Genomic DNA, 15,503 nt, shown 5'->3' on the forward strand with positions numbered 1-15,503 from the left:
CAGCTTTTAAAGAAAAAGTGAAAAAGAAATTATGCGTTAATTTTGTCCAGGAGTATATATTTCTTCTAACATATGTAAAAAAATTTATACAATATTATTTTAAATTATGTAGAGTAACAAATATTGTAATTAAAATCGTGTACTATAGGTAAAAAATTATTATAGTATTTTACGTGTATTCTCAATCCAGAAATTTTTATATCGATTGTTTAAATTGCTTAACTAAAGATTCAGAATGCTTGAAATTAAAGTCAATTATCTTGTGTGATAGTTCTCCATATATTGATATAAATTTTCATATCTTTGTTTTAGAAGAGCTAGATAAAATATAAAACATGTTAAAAATATAATTATATAATTTTTAAATATATCTAACAGAAAAGCAATTATTAAAAATTGTCGCACACAATTATGATTATATATAATCTCTTCTTTACTTTTTATTCATTTGAGTAGCTCATTTTATACGTGCAAGTTCGCGAGAAACATTAAATAGTGCAACATTAAATATTCGCGAAATATTTGCCAATTATGTATCGTCGCGAAAATATTTTATCTAAAAAAAATCTAGCAAGATAGTTTCTCTCGTCTTTCAAATTTTTCGCAAAAGTGAGGCGTTCTTGTGAAACTTGATAATGACGATCGGCGGTACAAAGAAGCGGACTTCTCGCTTCGACGAGAATTTCCCTCTTGAACTTTCCCAAAACGGTTCTCAGCAGCTTTGTACTGTGACATCGTAAAACGCGCGAAAGAAAGAGCCTTTTGTCGCACCCGGTATTGCGCCTGAAACTTTGCGATTTGCACGCTCCATACATAATCGTGAAGAAAGAATCCAGCTGCGTGCTAGAGTGAGTACTGCATGAAGCGTGAACGTGAGAAAAAAGAATTGAAATCATTTTTCATGCTATACATCATCATATTTTTATACACGTCCTCCGCACGCACGTAAATGACGTTAAAGTCCATGTTCTGATAAAAAGTTCCTCGTTATTTTGATGAACAAAAGATGATTTACAAAAAGGCAATTTTTTTGTTCGTTATCGACTGTCAATTCGCGATTGTTGCCGCATCAATGTACGCGTGCTCATCGATAGTACGTCGGACGGGTTCTGCGAAAAAAAAAAAAAAAATGGCCAACTGAAAGCAGCATTACGCTTCATCTCTCATTACCAAAGGCGCGACGTTCGTTTTCCGTACGAAAAATCCCAATGCACGCACAGGAATCAGCGGCCGGGCAAATAGAAACGAAAGAGCTGTACGCATCGACGAGTGCGCCGGATGAATTTTTAACCTGATTTCGTAAACGAGCGAAATGAAAAACGCGTCGACGCGTCAACAGAAAAATTGTCCGGCCTCGGTACCGAAAATTTGCCAATCAGGCGTAACGTCAATTCGCGAAACGCGCTCGTCACGGTAAAACTGCGTCATGCAATTCCTTCCTTCGTTTCAATAACAAGGGTTAAAATTGTCTAAAAAAACTGACTATTTGAAAGCTAAATTGATAATTAATAAACTTCATCCTTTAAGAAAAGCAAAACAGATTTGCATTATTCATTTTAGAGATTATATTTATCAATATAAAGGAACAATGTATGAATAATCATCCACATGAATCAATAATCTTAAAAATGAAAACGTTTTCTTGTAAAATGAAAATAATAATAATGTTCCTTAATATCTTTTTTTCTGACAAATATTATGCTCTGCATAAAACAAGAACGATATTAGAAATTGTATTATTATATTCATATGACAAGCAAAAATATGTCTTGCGTTGACGGAGAAAAAAGTTAAATGGATGGAAAGCTTCGTATCTATCGGTGCGCATACGATGTGCATAAAAGGAACACGAAGAGCTGTATATCTTTTCGCGAAGGCACCTAATTTCGCAATGGCGGATCAAACAGAATTCAAACGATAAAGTCTCCTCGGGCAGTTAACGAAATCGTTTCTTTCTTCGAGTACAAAGAGGTTTCCAATAAGTTTTCGAGCTATTATAAAAATTATTTTTCAAAGACGTTCGATCGAGCAACTTTTCATCGTATCTTTATTTAAAGAGCCCTGCTCTGAAACTTGCAACTCATAATGGAAAAAAAATAAAGCTCACAACATTAAATCGTTCATCATATACGCGGTTCCCATTTTTCATTTTCCAAGACAGACTTATTAAATGCAGATCTATCTCCCCTGTTTACCAAGTTGGAAATCAACTAAATGTGAACTTCTTGAATACGTTTGGATTAAAACAATTCATCTGCCTGAAATTTCAGGGAGTATATTATTTCCCTTTCGAATGTTTATCATTTATTACTTTACCCGTTGAACGATCATGCGATGCCGCTTTCATGACCTTTTATATCTGCTAAAAAATGAAAAAATTCGTGCAGTAAAATATTGAGAAAATTATTTTACGCTACTATATTAAAAATTGCTGAAAATATAAAATACGTGTACCGCTTTTATTGCCATAAACCGTTTGCCTTTGTTCGATAACATTTCGCCGGATACTATCGATATTTAGATTTTTCAAAATATCCTGATGTTTCTTTTTAGTCCGAAACAATTCACGCTAATTATCAGAAAAATGTTATGTTATCAGACTGCACGCAACAAACGTAATTGCATGGGTAACACGAAAAGCGATGCACGCGCATAAAACGTTTTCTCGACCTTTTAACCCACTTGCAAAACGTCATAAATCATTTTTCTCAATTCAATTTTTTCTTTAACAGATTACAAGACTTTTCTTCTTTTTAACTTGGTCGTTCAATAATAAATGATGTTAAAATATGTCTACATATTTTAATAAATATTGTTATTAACTGGTCTATTAATATTTTCGAGATGTCAATTTGCGAAATGTTTGCCATTTCGCGGAAGTACTGATAATAAAATTCAAACCTTTTAGATGTAATTATGTCCATTTCATTATAAATAATTCAAACCCTTTAGACCCTGTAATTATATCCATTAAAATATAAAAAAATGAAAATAATTAATCTTATTTTAAAAACTCAAATTGGAATAAGAAGCTTTTGTATCTATGTGTTTTACTTGTGTGTATGAAAAAATATAAATAAATTGAATAGCTTGGAAACGTTAAATAATATGTTTCGCAGAATAATTAAGTCCCGTGAAAAGCTGAAGCTTTTTAGAGTTAAGCAAACTGTCATGACCAACGGATACAGATAAACTAAAGGTTTAAAGCGTCGCACGTTTCGCACTTTAATGCGCCACGAAAATTCGTTTGCATCGTACAATCATGACAATTAACGATGTTGAAATTCAATCGCGAGATCGCATTGACGATGAAATAATCATCGATTTACCGATCCTGAGTCTGATAAAGAGTAACGAGCTCCAGAGACGAAATATACAGTTCAATATACAGTAAAATTTTCATCTCAATTCATTTTCATATGCATTTTTTAATTGACAGTAATGGACAGTGGAGCACATTTTAGCATGTCCTACTTGCATTGGCTGAAAGAATAGCATGTGAATAACATGTATGTATAAACTGTAATATAATTAATAGAACTTGAAAGGGCATATTAAATTTTTCATATATATATGTACATTAAAATATAATAATTATTAGTTCTATTTTCCTTACAATATCTTGACATTACTTCAATTACGAAAAAATATTTCGCGTTTTTCCTTCCGCTGAAATGCGCGGGGAATGGACAGAAAGTAAAATAAAAAAATTCTGAGGAGGAAAGGGTAAGCTCGACTCGCTCGAGAACATAAACTTCCGCAAAGTGTAGGGGCGGCGAGACAAACAGATGCACGAACTTCCGGCGCGCGGCAGCGTCGTGGAAAAAGGAAGTAAGCGATTTTTGAAAGATGTAATTTTCACTTGACGAGGCAGTTGCATCAGAAATGGGAGATAAGTCTCTGCAAATTTTTGAGGAAGCATAATTTTCCATCGCGTCACGATCTTATCATACACGGACCTACTTTCAGATTTCTTTTAATTTGCGGGAAAAATTTTCCACGTGATAAACGAAACATATTGACCTTAAAAAGTTGAAATGTCCTTTACAGGACGACGTATCCAATTAAACTTATCAATTGCTTTCTCGCGCATCGACCGAAGGGCCGAGAAGCTCTTCTTATTGTAACGTCGAGTTATTCGATTCGGTTACGGAGGTCGTTGTTACGCGGGAACGTCACGACTTCCGGCGTCTTGCTGGCAAGAGGCGCGATAGCGAGAGGCGATCTTCGGCGAGACACGCAGCATCCCTCCTCTCCGTCCTCCCTGCTCCCCGCCACCTCACCTTGGCGCTCCATCTCGCTCCTGCATCCCGTTCTCACGACAAGAGACGCGAGAATCGATCCAGCAACCGAGAAGCGACGAGAGAAGATGCACTCCACCGCGACGCTCGACGACGACGTCGGCGTCGACGTCTCCTCTGCAGCAGCGGTGCGAGCCCTCTCCTCCTCGCCGATTCCTAGGGACGAAAATTTCTCAAAGAGAGAATCCGGTCGAGGACCGGCGACATCACGGCAAACCTTACCGTCTCTCATCAACTTGTCGCGCCTTTTAATTGCATCCATTACGGTGGATGCCACCTTTCCTCGTCATCACGCGATGCTTCTCACGTTTAATAATTCTCCCGAATATGTCACGCTCATTCCGTGATAATCTTTTTCCTATTGTATCATTTTATTTCAATTATTTATTTAGCATTTTTGAAATTAACTTTCGTATAAAAATACATAACAGGAATATAAGCTGTTAGCCATTAATCGGTGAATAATTGCGTGAAAAATTAAAAAAAAATTATCTGTGCTGATCACGATACATTATAAATAATTTAAGTGTTGAGATATAAATGAAACTTATTCTCGCAACTGTCTTCGCAATTATTTCGCTCTTATAATTAATCAACAATTCTTAATAAGTCTTTCATCTAACGTGCGCTCCCATTTTTTATATCAAGCAGCGCGTTCATTTTCAGCGTCACGAGCGCGATTGGGCTACACATTCATCGCCTTAAATTGATACTTCATAAGCCGTGATGTAAAGATGTAACTTCTCGATTACGAAGGGCGTCAACAAGGACGTCATGAAACTGGAGCAACGGTATATTCGTCAAACACGTGTTAATATTCATGAGGCTATCACCGCGCGAAGCTCGCTCGAAACAACATATTGGTCGCGCCAACGGATTATGCGTTTTATTACAATAAATAATCGCGACCGCGTAAAACGCACCCGTCGACCGTGTTGATGATGGATCGGATGCGGCGCGCGCGTAAAAACACGGCGATAAATCACGAGAATCGATGCGGCGCGTTCCACCCGACGACAAAAATCGCCCGTACTATCGGGACGAATTTTAATAGGCATCTGTAAACATTTGCGTATTTTATTATTAACCAAGGACAGAGAAATCCTGCCGATTTGCACGGAAAGTAATATATAGCGTCGTGTAACTCAATCGCCGCGTAAATCAATAGCGTTACATTTCCGGTGTAAAAATCACGCTCGACAGGCCGTTTCGAGCTTATGCCTGACATATTTCCCGCGTTTCCGCCATGCCCAATAAAATATATCGCCGATCGCGTCGATTCTTCAGGCTACAACGGACACAATGAAAAGCGGAAAATCGAATTAATTTACACTTAAAACTTCGAATGATCGGTGATTGAAAACCGGATTTCGCCATGCCATCGGGCACGAGCACGTATTGGCAATACGTTAAAATTGAATTCCGAGTCGCGCCCGAAATATTGTGTCTCTTGTATTTTTAGTTTAAAACAGTTTTGTCCTATTCCGCTTCAAACTTTGCGTATACGTATCTTGCTTAGTTCAGCGTAACTGAGAGATATTTGCGATATTTCTCTAGCGTCTTTTTCGATAGTCAAATAATTCCTCCAATTTTGTAGATATTAAATTTGTTGAGGAAATCTAGAATATATGTAATAATTTTCGATGTAATAGCATCGTCATTATTATGGTTTCCCATGGTTACGCTAAATTATACGCTGGTATTTAAATTTATAGATTTGTTTGCTGACGAATAAATATCTTGATAACAAGCCATACATAACATAACGTTCGGACAAACTCGTGATACATGACACATGTTCTGAGCTGGTAAATACATTTGTCAATTATTACAGAATTTAACTGTTGCGAAAATTGATTGCTTGCGCCAAATACGGATCGTTTACATTTCATATCGCTTAACGCGCGAATGCCGTTTTATCATATTAAACGAGTATACTAATTTCCATCTCGTATAATAAATATTACGCAAATGTATCGCGCGGAATCCTTCGTTCGATTAGTGTACCTTAATAAATGCAAATTAAACAAAATTTTTCATGCTCCATCCGAATTCTGCGTTATCGGAATATATTTTTCATGATATACAGATATAAAGCCCGCGCTTATATAAACGCAACGTCAGTCCAGCATTGAAATAAATGGAGAGAATCAGAGAAAATAAAATACCAGAGATATCCCACTGATATCGGAATTTTTTTAAATGGCAAATTCTTTGATATAAATTTGAAATTGATTTCCTACATTTATATATACTTAAATATTTAATTTAAGTTTTAAATACGATCGTTACGCACGGTAATATGTGAAACGCAATAAAAGATTAAAATCAAATCTGTGTGCCGTAAATTAGATTTATAAATTAAAAATACACGGTGAAAAAATTATTTTCGTCGTATTTTTGCGACAAAAATTCAGCTTCAAAAATTCGTCAAAAAAAAATTTGCATGAAAAAATCGTTTGAATCATTGCGAGCAACGAGCCACTTTCTGTATCTCGTGATAATGGAATGAGTAAAGAATACATGTTCGTTCGTGCGTATTTTTGTAACATTTATTGCGAACGAGCGAATATTTTTCGCACCACATGAAAAATCGCTAAAAAGTAGATAATTTTGCGTGGTTGGTATCCGTGAAACGTGTTTCACGATAAGGGTGATGAGATGCTGCTCCCTCTTTTACAGCGAAGCATAAAAGGTATCGTGGAAAATGCGTGTTTCATAAGATACGAGCAATCACCAGGAAAGATGGAAATCCTGAAAACCTGAATGATACTTTGCGAGAATCCAGACAATATCTTCCGGCATTTCTGCTCTACGCGACGTCGAACATAAAACAGAAATTTATCTTTAGTATAAAACGGTCGCTTCAACAGCATACATACATATATATCATGCATATTGATGACATAAAAAGTGAAAAAATATATCGAAATTTTCGTGATGAATTATATTTTCTCAATAAAGCACGTCTTCTTGAAAAACGGCTGATTTAAAATTCTTGAAAATATTTTACGTATCGAAATAATAATTCAATCATATCACATAATAAATAGTTGAATGTGAATCTGACAACAGTTTGTATTTATGTTTCTCGTGTATATATAACGCAAAACCGTCCTCCAGATACAATGCTGACGATATCAATGCAAAATCCGAAATTTGAATGCTGACAATATTACGTCAATCCTTGAATTATTATAAAGACCACCATACAACCAACATACTATTGTTACCGGGTATATCGCCACCGGCGACCATAAATAAAGGCTCTATCCCCCTCATTCCGACCGCTCTCGATTATTATCCGCGGAAAATCCAATCGATTACACCCAGGAGGCCCTATTATATCGATATTGTTACCGCCGGAGCTCAAACATTGTTATTAGTTGAGAGGCGAGCCTCTCCTCTCTCTCGCTTTTCTCTCGCTTCTCTCTCTCTCTCTTTCTCTTTCTATCAACAATACGAAGCGACAATTTCATTTACCATTCAATTCGCTAAGCTATAATTGCATGATGCGAAAATGAGAGCAGTGTGACGTCATAATAATTAAAATCTAGGACTTATGTTACGTATCTCACGTATATCGATAATCGATAATTAAAATTCACATATACTATTCAAAGATTATTTTATGTTATGTCAAATTTTTTAATTTTGAAAAGAAGAGATGAAGAGGAAGAGATGTCAATTATTTTAATAAAAAAGCTTTTATAAAAATTATAATTTTCAATTTTTAACACGCAAATTCGCAATTTATATTGTGGATAAATGTGAATAAGGCAATAACAAAGAAAAATATAAGCATTTAAGACAGTATCACCTCCTAAAATACACGCGTGATAAATTTTTATTAAATGAATATTAAAAATCGAAACAAATGAAATTGCGAATGAAATTGTAATTCGATAAATAAATAAAAAAAAGAAGTACCGTTAGAACTAATCATCTTTCTTATATATAACTCGCATTTTGATTTTTGGATTCAACGTTGGACGAATGTGTTAGAGAACGTCTGTGCCGGCGTGATTGCGAAAGGATGGTAGTGTATTTTTCATGTTATGGCGACAGGTGGACATGATCGATGGCAACATTCGCATCCTTTGTGCGAATCGCGCCAGTGTAAACTAGCTATGGAATCAATCGCTAGTCAGACTATAAAGTTTTTTCTATGTAAAATTATAAGAGAGAGAGAGAGAGAGAGAGAGAGAGAGAGAGAGAGAGAGCAAGAACAAAATTTTGAGAATTATTTTCAAGGAGTAAAAAAGAGAGATAATAAATTATCTACATATATTTTAATTATAAAATATTTTACAATTGTTTCCCTCTCATATTTTCAAGCAATTAAATATAATATAAATCGATAAAGAGAATTAACAATCTTTCATAGAAATTTATATTTAGTTTTTCAGTAACATATTTAAAAAAAAAAAGGCAATCTCAATTTTCCATTTTTTACAGTGTCTGCACTGGCCGCAAAATTAAAACGAATGGAGCGGTTAAATAAGGAACTTTCATATTAGACAAAGATAGTCGTAGAATGTTCCTTACAGTAGTTACAACTCTCGTTTAAGAACGACCGAATAACAAGTACAATATGCAGGGCGTAACAGTCTCCCGAGGAGAATTTAATTACTCCCACTGGTTTTAAATGTACAAACGTACACTGAGGTCCACCAAAGAATATTACCATTATGTTAAAATTTCTCTTTGAACATTTTTCCTTTAATTATGTTCCATCGCAGGAGACTTGATATAAAAAATTGGATAATAATAATACACATATATAGAATTATTAGCTCTGTTTCGGAGAGCACTAAAAAAAGATGTCCTATATAAAATAAAGATCATCAAGTACGCATTTAAAAATTCATTAATCTCTAAGACTATTTTTTCACTACGTTAATATTTCGTTTTGTATAATTATATTAGTACACTGAAAAAAAAATTCTGGGTAAATCTATGAGATGCATTTAGTAATGCATTTTTTGAAATATTTAGTTTTTATCATCAAGTATGATAATAATAACAAAATATTTAGTAATAGTTATAAACATTTTCCAAAAATTGTTATAAATATTTTACGTTTAATTGAGTTCACTAAATATTAAAAATAATTAAATAATTTCGTCTTAATCACCTATACGTTTAGTTGAAACTATTTCACCACAGCAGTGGGTAACATTTATCAAGTTTGTATTATTATAATCAAGCCTTTTTTTCAGTGTACTCTCCGACATTCCATAAATATTCATAGTGAAGAAAATAAATAAAATAAAAATAAAATAATAAATATAATAATTATAAATAATATTATTATCGTAATATATTAATTGTCAATTCTATTTCAGAGGAATTAAATTAATTATACATGTAAGATTTGCTCTCTCTCTCTCTCTCTCTCTCTCTAAATGCATTTCACTAAAAATTTATAAAAAATTGGATAGATAATAATTGTCAACTTTTTTGGGGGCTTTAGAAAATTAGAAAATAATTCGACTTGATAAAGAAGATTTCGAAGAACATATAATTTTCCAAAATTACGTTAGAACTTTTTTTTTAAGAGGACGATTAAATACGCAACACTGAATGCTATCGTTATCGTTGCGGGATAAAACGAACTTCGATCGATTTTAACATTAAAGTGAATGATCGCTAGGAGAAAAAGAGACGGGGAAAACGAGGACGAGGACTGTCGCAGAGGACCAGACTTCAACAGCGATACCTGTCATTTCCGAACGCGCGCCGACTCCCTGAGTCAGAGCAGCCCTCTTTAGGCAGGGTAGCAGATGTTCTCTACGACATGCTCTCGAGCCAGAGAACTTCCCTCCTCCGAGGGAAATGCGCTTAACTAGCCGTCACCGCCCGATGCTGCTCGCCATTTCGGCCTCCCCCGACCGACCAACCCGAGCAACCAGCCAACCAACCAACCATCCACCTTTGCCGCCTCCAGCAAACTCTAAACAAATCTTCTACCGTCGAGAGAATAACCCTTCCGCCTTTCCGACTAAGACTTGCAAACCATCCTCGACTAAGCCCTGCTTTTCTTTTAACAGTCTTCCGTCGTCGCAGGCAGAGGAATGAGGTGAGAGACTGTGTAATTAATTATCGAGATATTTAATTCTCTTGCCTTGACTCTTTCGCTTTTGAGTGTATTATCGATAATGATGAACGTAATTTTATTTGTTTGCGAGACTTTGAATATAACAATGCAAAACAAGTTGCGGGCTACCGTCATCAATGCGTGCGATATACGGTATCAACGTTATTATCAAAAAGGAGCTTAACAGATTAATCGATTTATTAATTCTATCCCAAATATTTTAGTTCACGGACGTGTTCTGAATTAAGTCGGGCGGAATTATATTGAAACCCAGAGCTAAACAGGACCCTTGAAGAATGAAAGCGTGAGATATTAACGTGAAAGGAATTCTCTGACACGTAGATAATGTAATCGTATCTCTCACAGTGAGAAGTATTATCTTTATAGCTCTACATCCGAGTAACCGGAATACTATGCTTTTTACGAAAGATGTATTAGAATTGTTTCGTATCTCCTCCTGCAAGGACCTCCATGTGCATCGCGTCGTAGTTTCAAGAGGAGTCATTGCTTCTTTAATTAAGATTATTAAGATAGTTTAACTCACGAGCGAAGGTAACTCTATTGCCGCTCTTGAGAGTTGCCGTAAAATCAATTGTATTGTCAGCTAAATAGAATCGCTGCTAGAATTGCAAAACGCGGAGCTATTCTAGCGAAATATATTGCTAAAATAAAATTAACTCGATATCTCAGGCACGCAATGTCAACGTAATTTAGTGAATGTAGCGAGAAAAAATGTCTACGCGATAACATTTGCATGAACATTCTGAGAATAGTACTATTCGAAAAGATCAATATTTATTGGAATAATAATTTGAATAAATGATTAGTAATGATATATAATATTGTAATGATGTGATATTATGAAGAACAATCTCTGAAAATTTTATAATATGTAAGGAAATGATATAAATTATTATTATATATATAAGAATAAAATGTGTGTATTCAAGTAAAAATTATTATTCCTCGCTCTATTATTCCTTCTCTAAATATTAAAATAAATAATGTTAATATTGTGTGTGATAAGAAAAATAATGATAATCCATAAAAGTATACATATTCGTTATATAACTAGATTAATTTTAACTAGAAAAAAGTTAGTAAATGTATTTTTGTTTGTTGTTAATTTAAAATAATCAAGATAAACCCCAATCAAATATTATTGATCGAGGAAATGTTTTTTGAATTGTTAGCATGACCTGTGCATAATGAAGAATTTTGGATGGGATGCGGGAGGGCTGAGATTGCGGGGAAATTTACAAAACGAGCTTGCGGGGACGAAGTGCTTTCGCACGTGTTACATCTGTTAGTTCCGACTTGCGATGCCGACTTGCGTCGCGTGACGAGAATTTCGCCAAGAGCGAGGAAATGCGCTTTTAACTAACTGTCGCCGCTCGATGTTATGAGCCACTCCAAGAGCCATACCCGCCTTCGTAGTCCGCGAACAAATGTCCACCTCATAGCCTATCCGCGAACTTACGATTAGTTTAGTCGTTGAATAACTACAGCGATCTGCGAGACATAATTATCATATTTCTGTATGTAATTTCCGAAAGTGGTTTACGGTTATTTAACCATGTGTGCTATATATATTTACTGCGTACTCGCCAAGAAATTAATTCTGATTAAATCTTTATGGGATCATTAACATAATTATTAATTAATTAAAGGTAAAAATTCATCAAGATAAAAGATTTAAAAATCGTAAGATATAAAGGCTGCAATTTTTTATGCAAATATTGTAATTGTTATCTTCATAATTGTATGATTAAAAAATTATAAATATTTAATTAAATATAAATTATAAATATTTATTTGCTTGACTCTGAGTTTTTGCCTTCTACTTTTGAGGATCGAAATTCGGGGCATACGAAAATTTATTTGTTTAAAACAAAGATTTATCGTTAAATCGCAAACGTTGGACGGCTATTAATTTCCGGTAATCGTGCAAAAGAGACAAGTGACGCGCAAACTCCCGGGCAAAAATGATTTACAGTTCGCATCATTAGGCGCGGAAAACACGCTCCCAGCTGCCAGTTGCACCCTAGTGCCACACATTCATCCCCCGCATTCTCTGACCCTACTAAACAAATGCGCTCTCTCCCTTCGTAAGCAACCCTTTCTGAGAGCTTAATCAAGTTTGCTCTTAACTAAAAGTTACGAGTGCGCACCTTCGTTTAGAATTGAGAATTGCTTTTACGCGAACCTATTATAACTTCTCTCTCGCGAAAATGCTTTTTCATACATTTCATATGTTTATCTAGGAAGTATATATCGATTTCTATAGCAAGATAATCTGAAAATGTGTATATGATCGCAATTTCTTCTCTTTCTCCATAAATCTATTCAACCATCAATTCACCAAAATTTAATTAAGTTCCAAATGTCTTTTCCTTGCCTTTTAAGAAAAATATTTAATTTTATTAATATTTTCTGCAATTAATAATGTAAAATAATATAAATGATAATTTTAATTTTTTATTTATACTGTAATTAATTTAAAAGAAATATATTTATGTAAATGGAAAACATTTATTTTTTACACACACGAGGTAATATATTTTACGTTTTAAAAATAGAATAAAATAAGCCACATTAATTAAACACAATCTTTGCTATGCAATAAAAAGCATTGAAAATATCCTATGTATACAGTTCGAATAACTATATCCGTAAAGCTTTTAAAGATTACGGATATTCTTTTTACGCAAATAAAATCCTTTTTGCTAAAGTTTTAATTCTCCCGATAGAATTTTTTGGCTCAATTCCCTTCGTAAATTGAAACATTGCAAGTGTGTGCCTGATTACAGTAAGGTTGGTTCTTTAAATCGATATAAACTACAAACTTGGCTGGTAACAAAAACAATTAAATCCTCGTCAGAAATCAATAGAAACAGAGAGAGAAAGAGAAGGAGAGGGTAAATAATAAATATATTATATATATAGTTAAGTTTTTAAAATTGTTGTGTCAAGAAATACTTATAGAATATTAAAAAACAATTTATAAAATATTTATAAGATACTGAAAAGTAACAGTGAATAATATAAAATATTTCTAACAAATCCGGCGTAAATTATTCGTGTGGATGGATAGACTTTTAAATCGCACGGTTGGATTTTAGTTGACTTGACTAGTCGGTTACAACGAGATCTTTCTAAATATCGCAGCCTTTAATCCGCAAATGTGTTGTAATTAAAGCGAGGCAGAGTTAAAGTCCTTGTAATAGACTAGGCGCGCGGAGCTCACTCCAATTTCGGTTGCTAGGAAACTAATCTTCCGAACACTTGGTAGATTCCGCGAATTTCGATTTGCCAAGTAGAAATTACTTTGATCTAACGAATGTCAGTGAAACTCGGTGATAAAACTGAATTATGCCCAATATGCAAATTATCGATAAATTCTATCGGTGCGGGATGGATTTTAAGACTCTGGACCAATCACAGTGATACATTTACGATATTTTCGCGACAAAGATATGTAATTTTTTTTCTTTTGCCATACATTGAAACATAAGATCGATTATTGCCTCGACTTTATCAAGAAAAAAATAGTAGAATTATCCATTTTTAAATGTTTTCAATAAAAATGGAATCTAGAGAATTAATTAAATTTTACAAATTTATCAATTTGTTATAAATTTGAATAAAATGAGAGCATGTATGTTAGCAATACAAACAAGTTTGATGAAAATTATTGTATGCTTGTATATTTTCGCAAACACATTTCAAGATCTCATAAAATAAATGAAGATAAATTCTTTCTAACTACGATGATTAAAATAGCATTAAATTCTATAGCCCTGTATTCTTAGTATTTTTAAGATAACGTAAAATGTATCAGGCACAAATGTATCAAATTTAATTCTTTGATTTTAGATATTATTGCCTGATCCCTGAAAGTATTCGAGATTTTCGTGGCAATTTAAATCGACATGTATAGCGTAAGAATTTTCAACAGTTTGTTTCACTCACCCCATCGGTTGTCTCAGGCATCCCCGACTTCCGCATTCCTCACTGAAAAAGAAAAAAATATTTCGTTATTAATATATTTCATAGTTTTGCATACATTATCATATCTTACAACAATACATGAAAGATCAGCTTGGATCAGCTTGTGAATCTACATAACATCCTTCTCTGCTGTCGGATTTATCGCGATATGTATCTGAAGGAATCATCGGGGAAAATAAGAGAGATCGAAGGAAAATGCATCGCGGGACGGCCTCTTTCTATCGCAGCTCGCACGTGTCAGGAAAAGGAAAAAAAAAGAAGAGAAAGAAAAAACAAAACAAGAAACGCACCACACCACGGAATCGGAGTGCTCCGCGTTGAATTTCCCTCGAGAAAATCACCTTATCCCCCAACCTCGATTCTTGTTCCTGCAGACAGGAATGAAATATCTATTTGCATACGCGAGCCCCGGTCTCACGGCGGTCTCTGAACTCCCAGCAAGGTAAATAACGATCTGAAATTCTCGTGGCGGCACCTTCGATAGCGGTGGCGGTTGCGAATCGCCGAGAGAACCGCTTTCCTTCGATAAATGAGTTATTCACCATTTAGTATTCGTCGAACAGTAATCCAAAGTGAAAAGAGCAATGCGCATTTGCCACTTTGCAACTTTGACAAGAGCACAATTATTCCACAGATCTCCCATACAGAAATATACAATATATGCTGAAGACGTATTAAGAAGGTGGGCAGAGGAAAAAATGAAAAATTTAAAACAAGTTTTCAAAATGAAGACTTGACATTAAGAAAGCTGTGTGTCAGAGATTAAGATAAGATGATTTTTCTCTCTCTCCCTCTATTTCTCTGGTTTCTTATTAAATTGTTCAGAAACGGACTTGACTCTCTCTAAATTCCTCCCTCGATCCCCATCATCTGCGAGACAAACGCAGAATATAATGGGACTGGATTATAATTTTTTTTTCTTCAGCTTGACGTTACATCGAGACGTAATCCGATAAATGTATAATCTCGCAACGCCGTTGTATGCACGATGGCTGCGCCGCGCAAAGAGATCAAAGCGCGAGCGGATGCTTTACGATGCTTTTATGTCGAGGTTGCTAGCTCGAAGCTAAGAAAAGAAATTAAACGCAAAC

General features: G+C 34.6%; 1 protein-coding gene across 5 annotated transcripts in view; it reads right to left on the reverse strand.

The window, feature by feature from the left end:
* The window catches only part of Cad87a (cadherin 87A), a 207,240-nt gene that overhangs the window by 156,677 nt on the left and 35,060 nt on the right, over positions 1-15,503 (reverse strand). For all 5 annotated transcript variants that reach the window (XM_083103954.1, XM_083103950.1, XM_083103952.1 and 2 more), the window contains one exon: positions 14,374-14,415. In XM_083103954.1, coding sequence (XP_082960080.1) covers positions 14,374-14,415 — 42 coding nt within the window. The remainder of the gene's footprint in view (positions 1-14,373; positions 14,416-15,503) is intronic.

This window comes from Camponotus vicinus, unplaced genomic scaffold (genome assembly GCF_025532165.1).
Source record: "Camponotus vicinus isolate PSW18456_S1 unplaced genomic scaffold, iyCamVici1.0 SCAF_7, whole genome shotgun sequence".
In the NCBI taxonomy this organism is placed as follows: Eukaryota; Metazoa; Arthropoda; class Insecta; order Hymenoptera; family Formicidae; genus Camponotus; species Camponotus vicinus.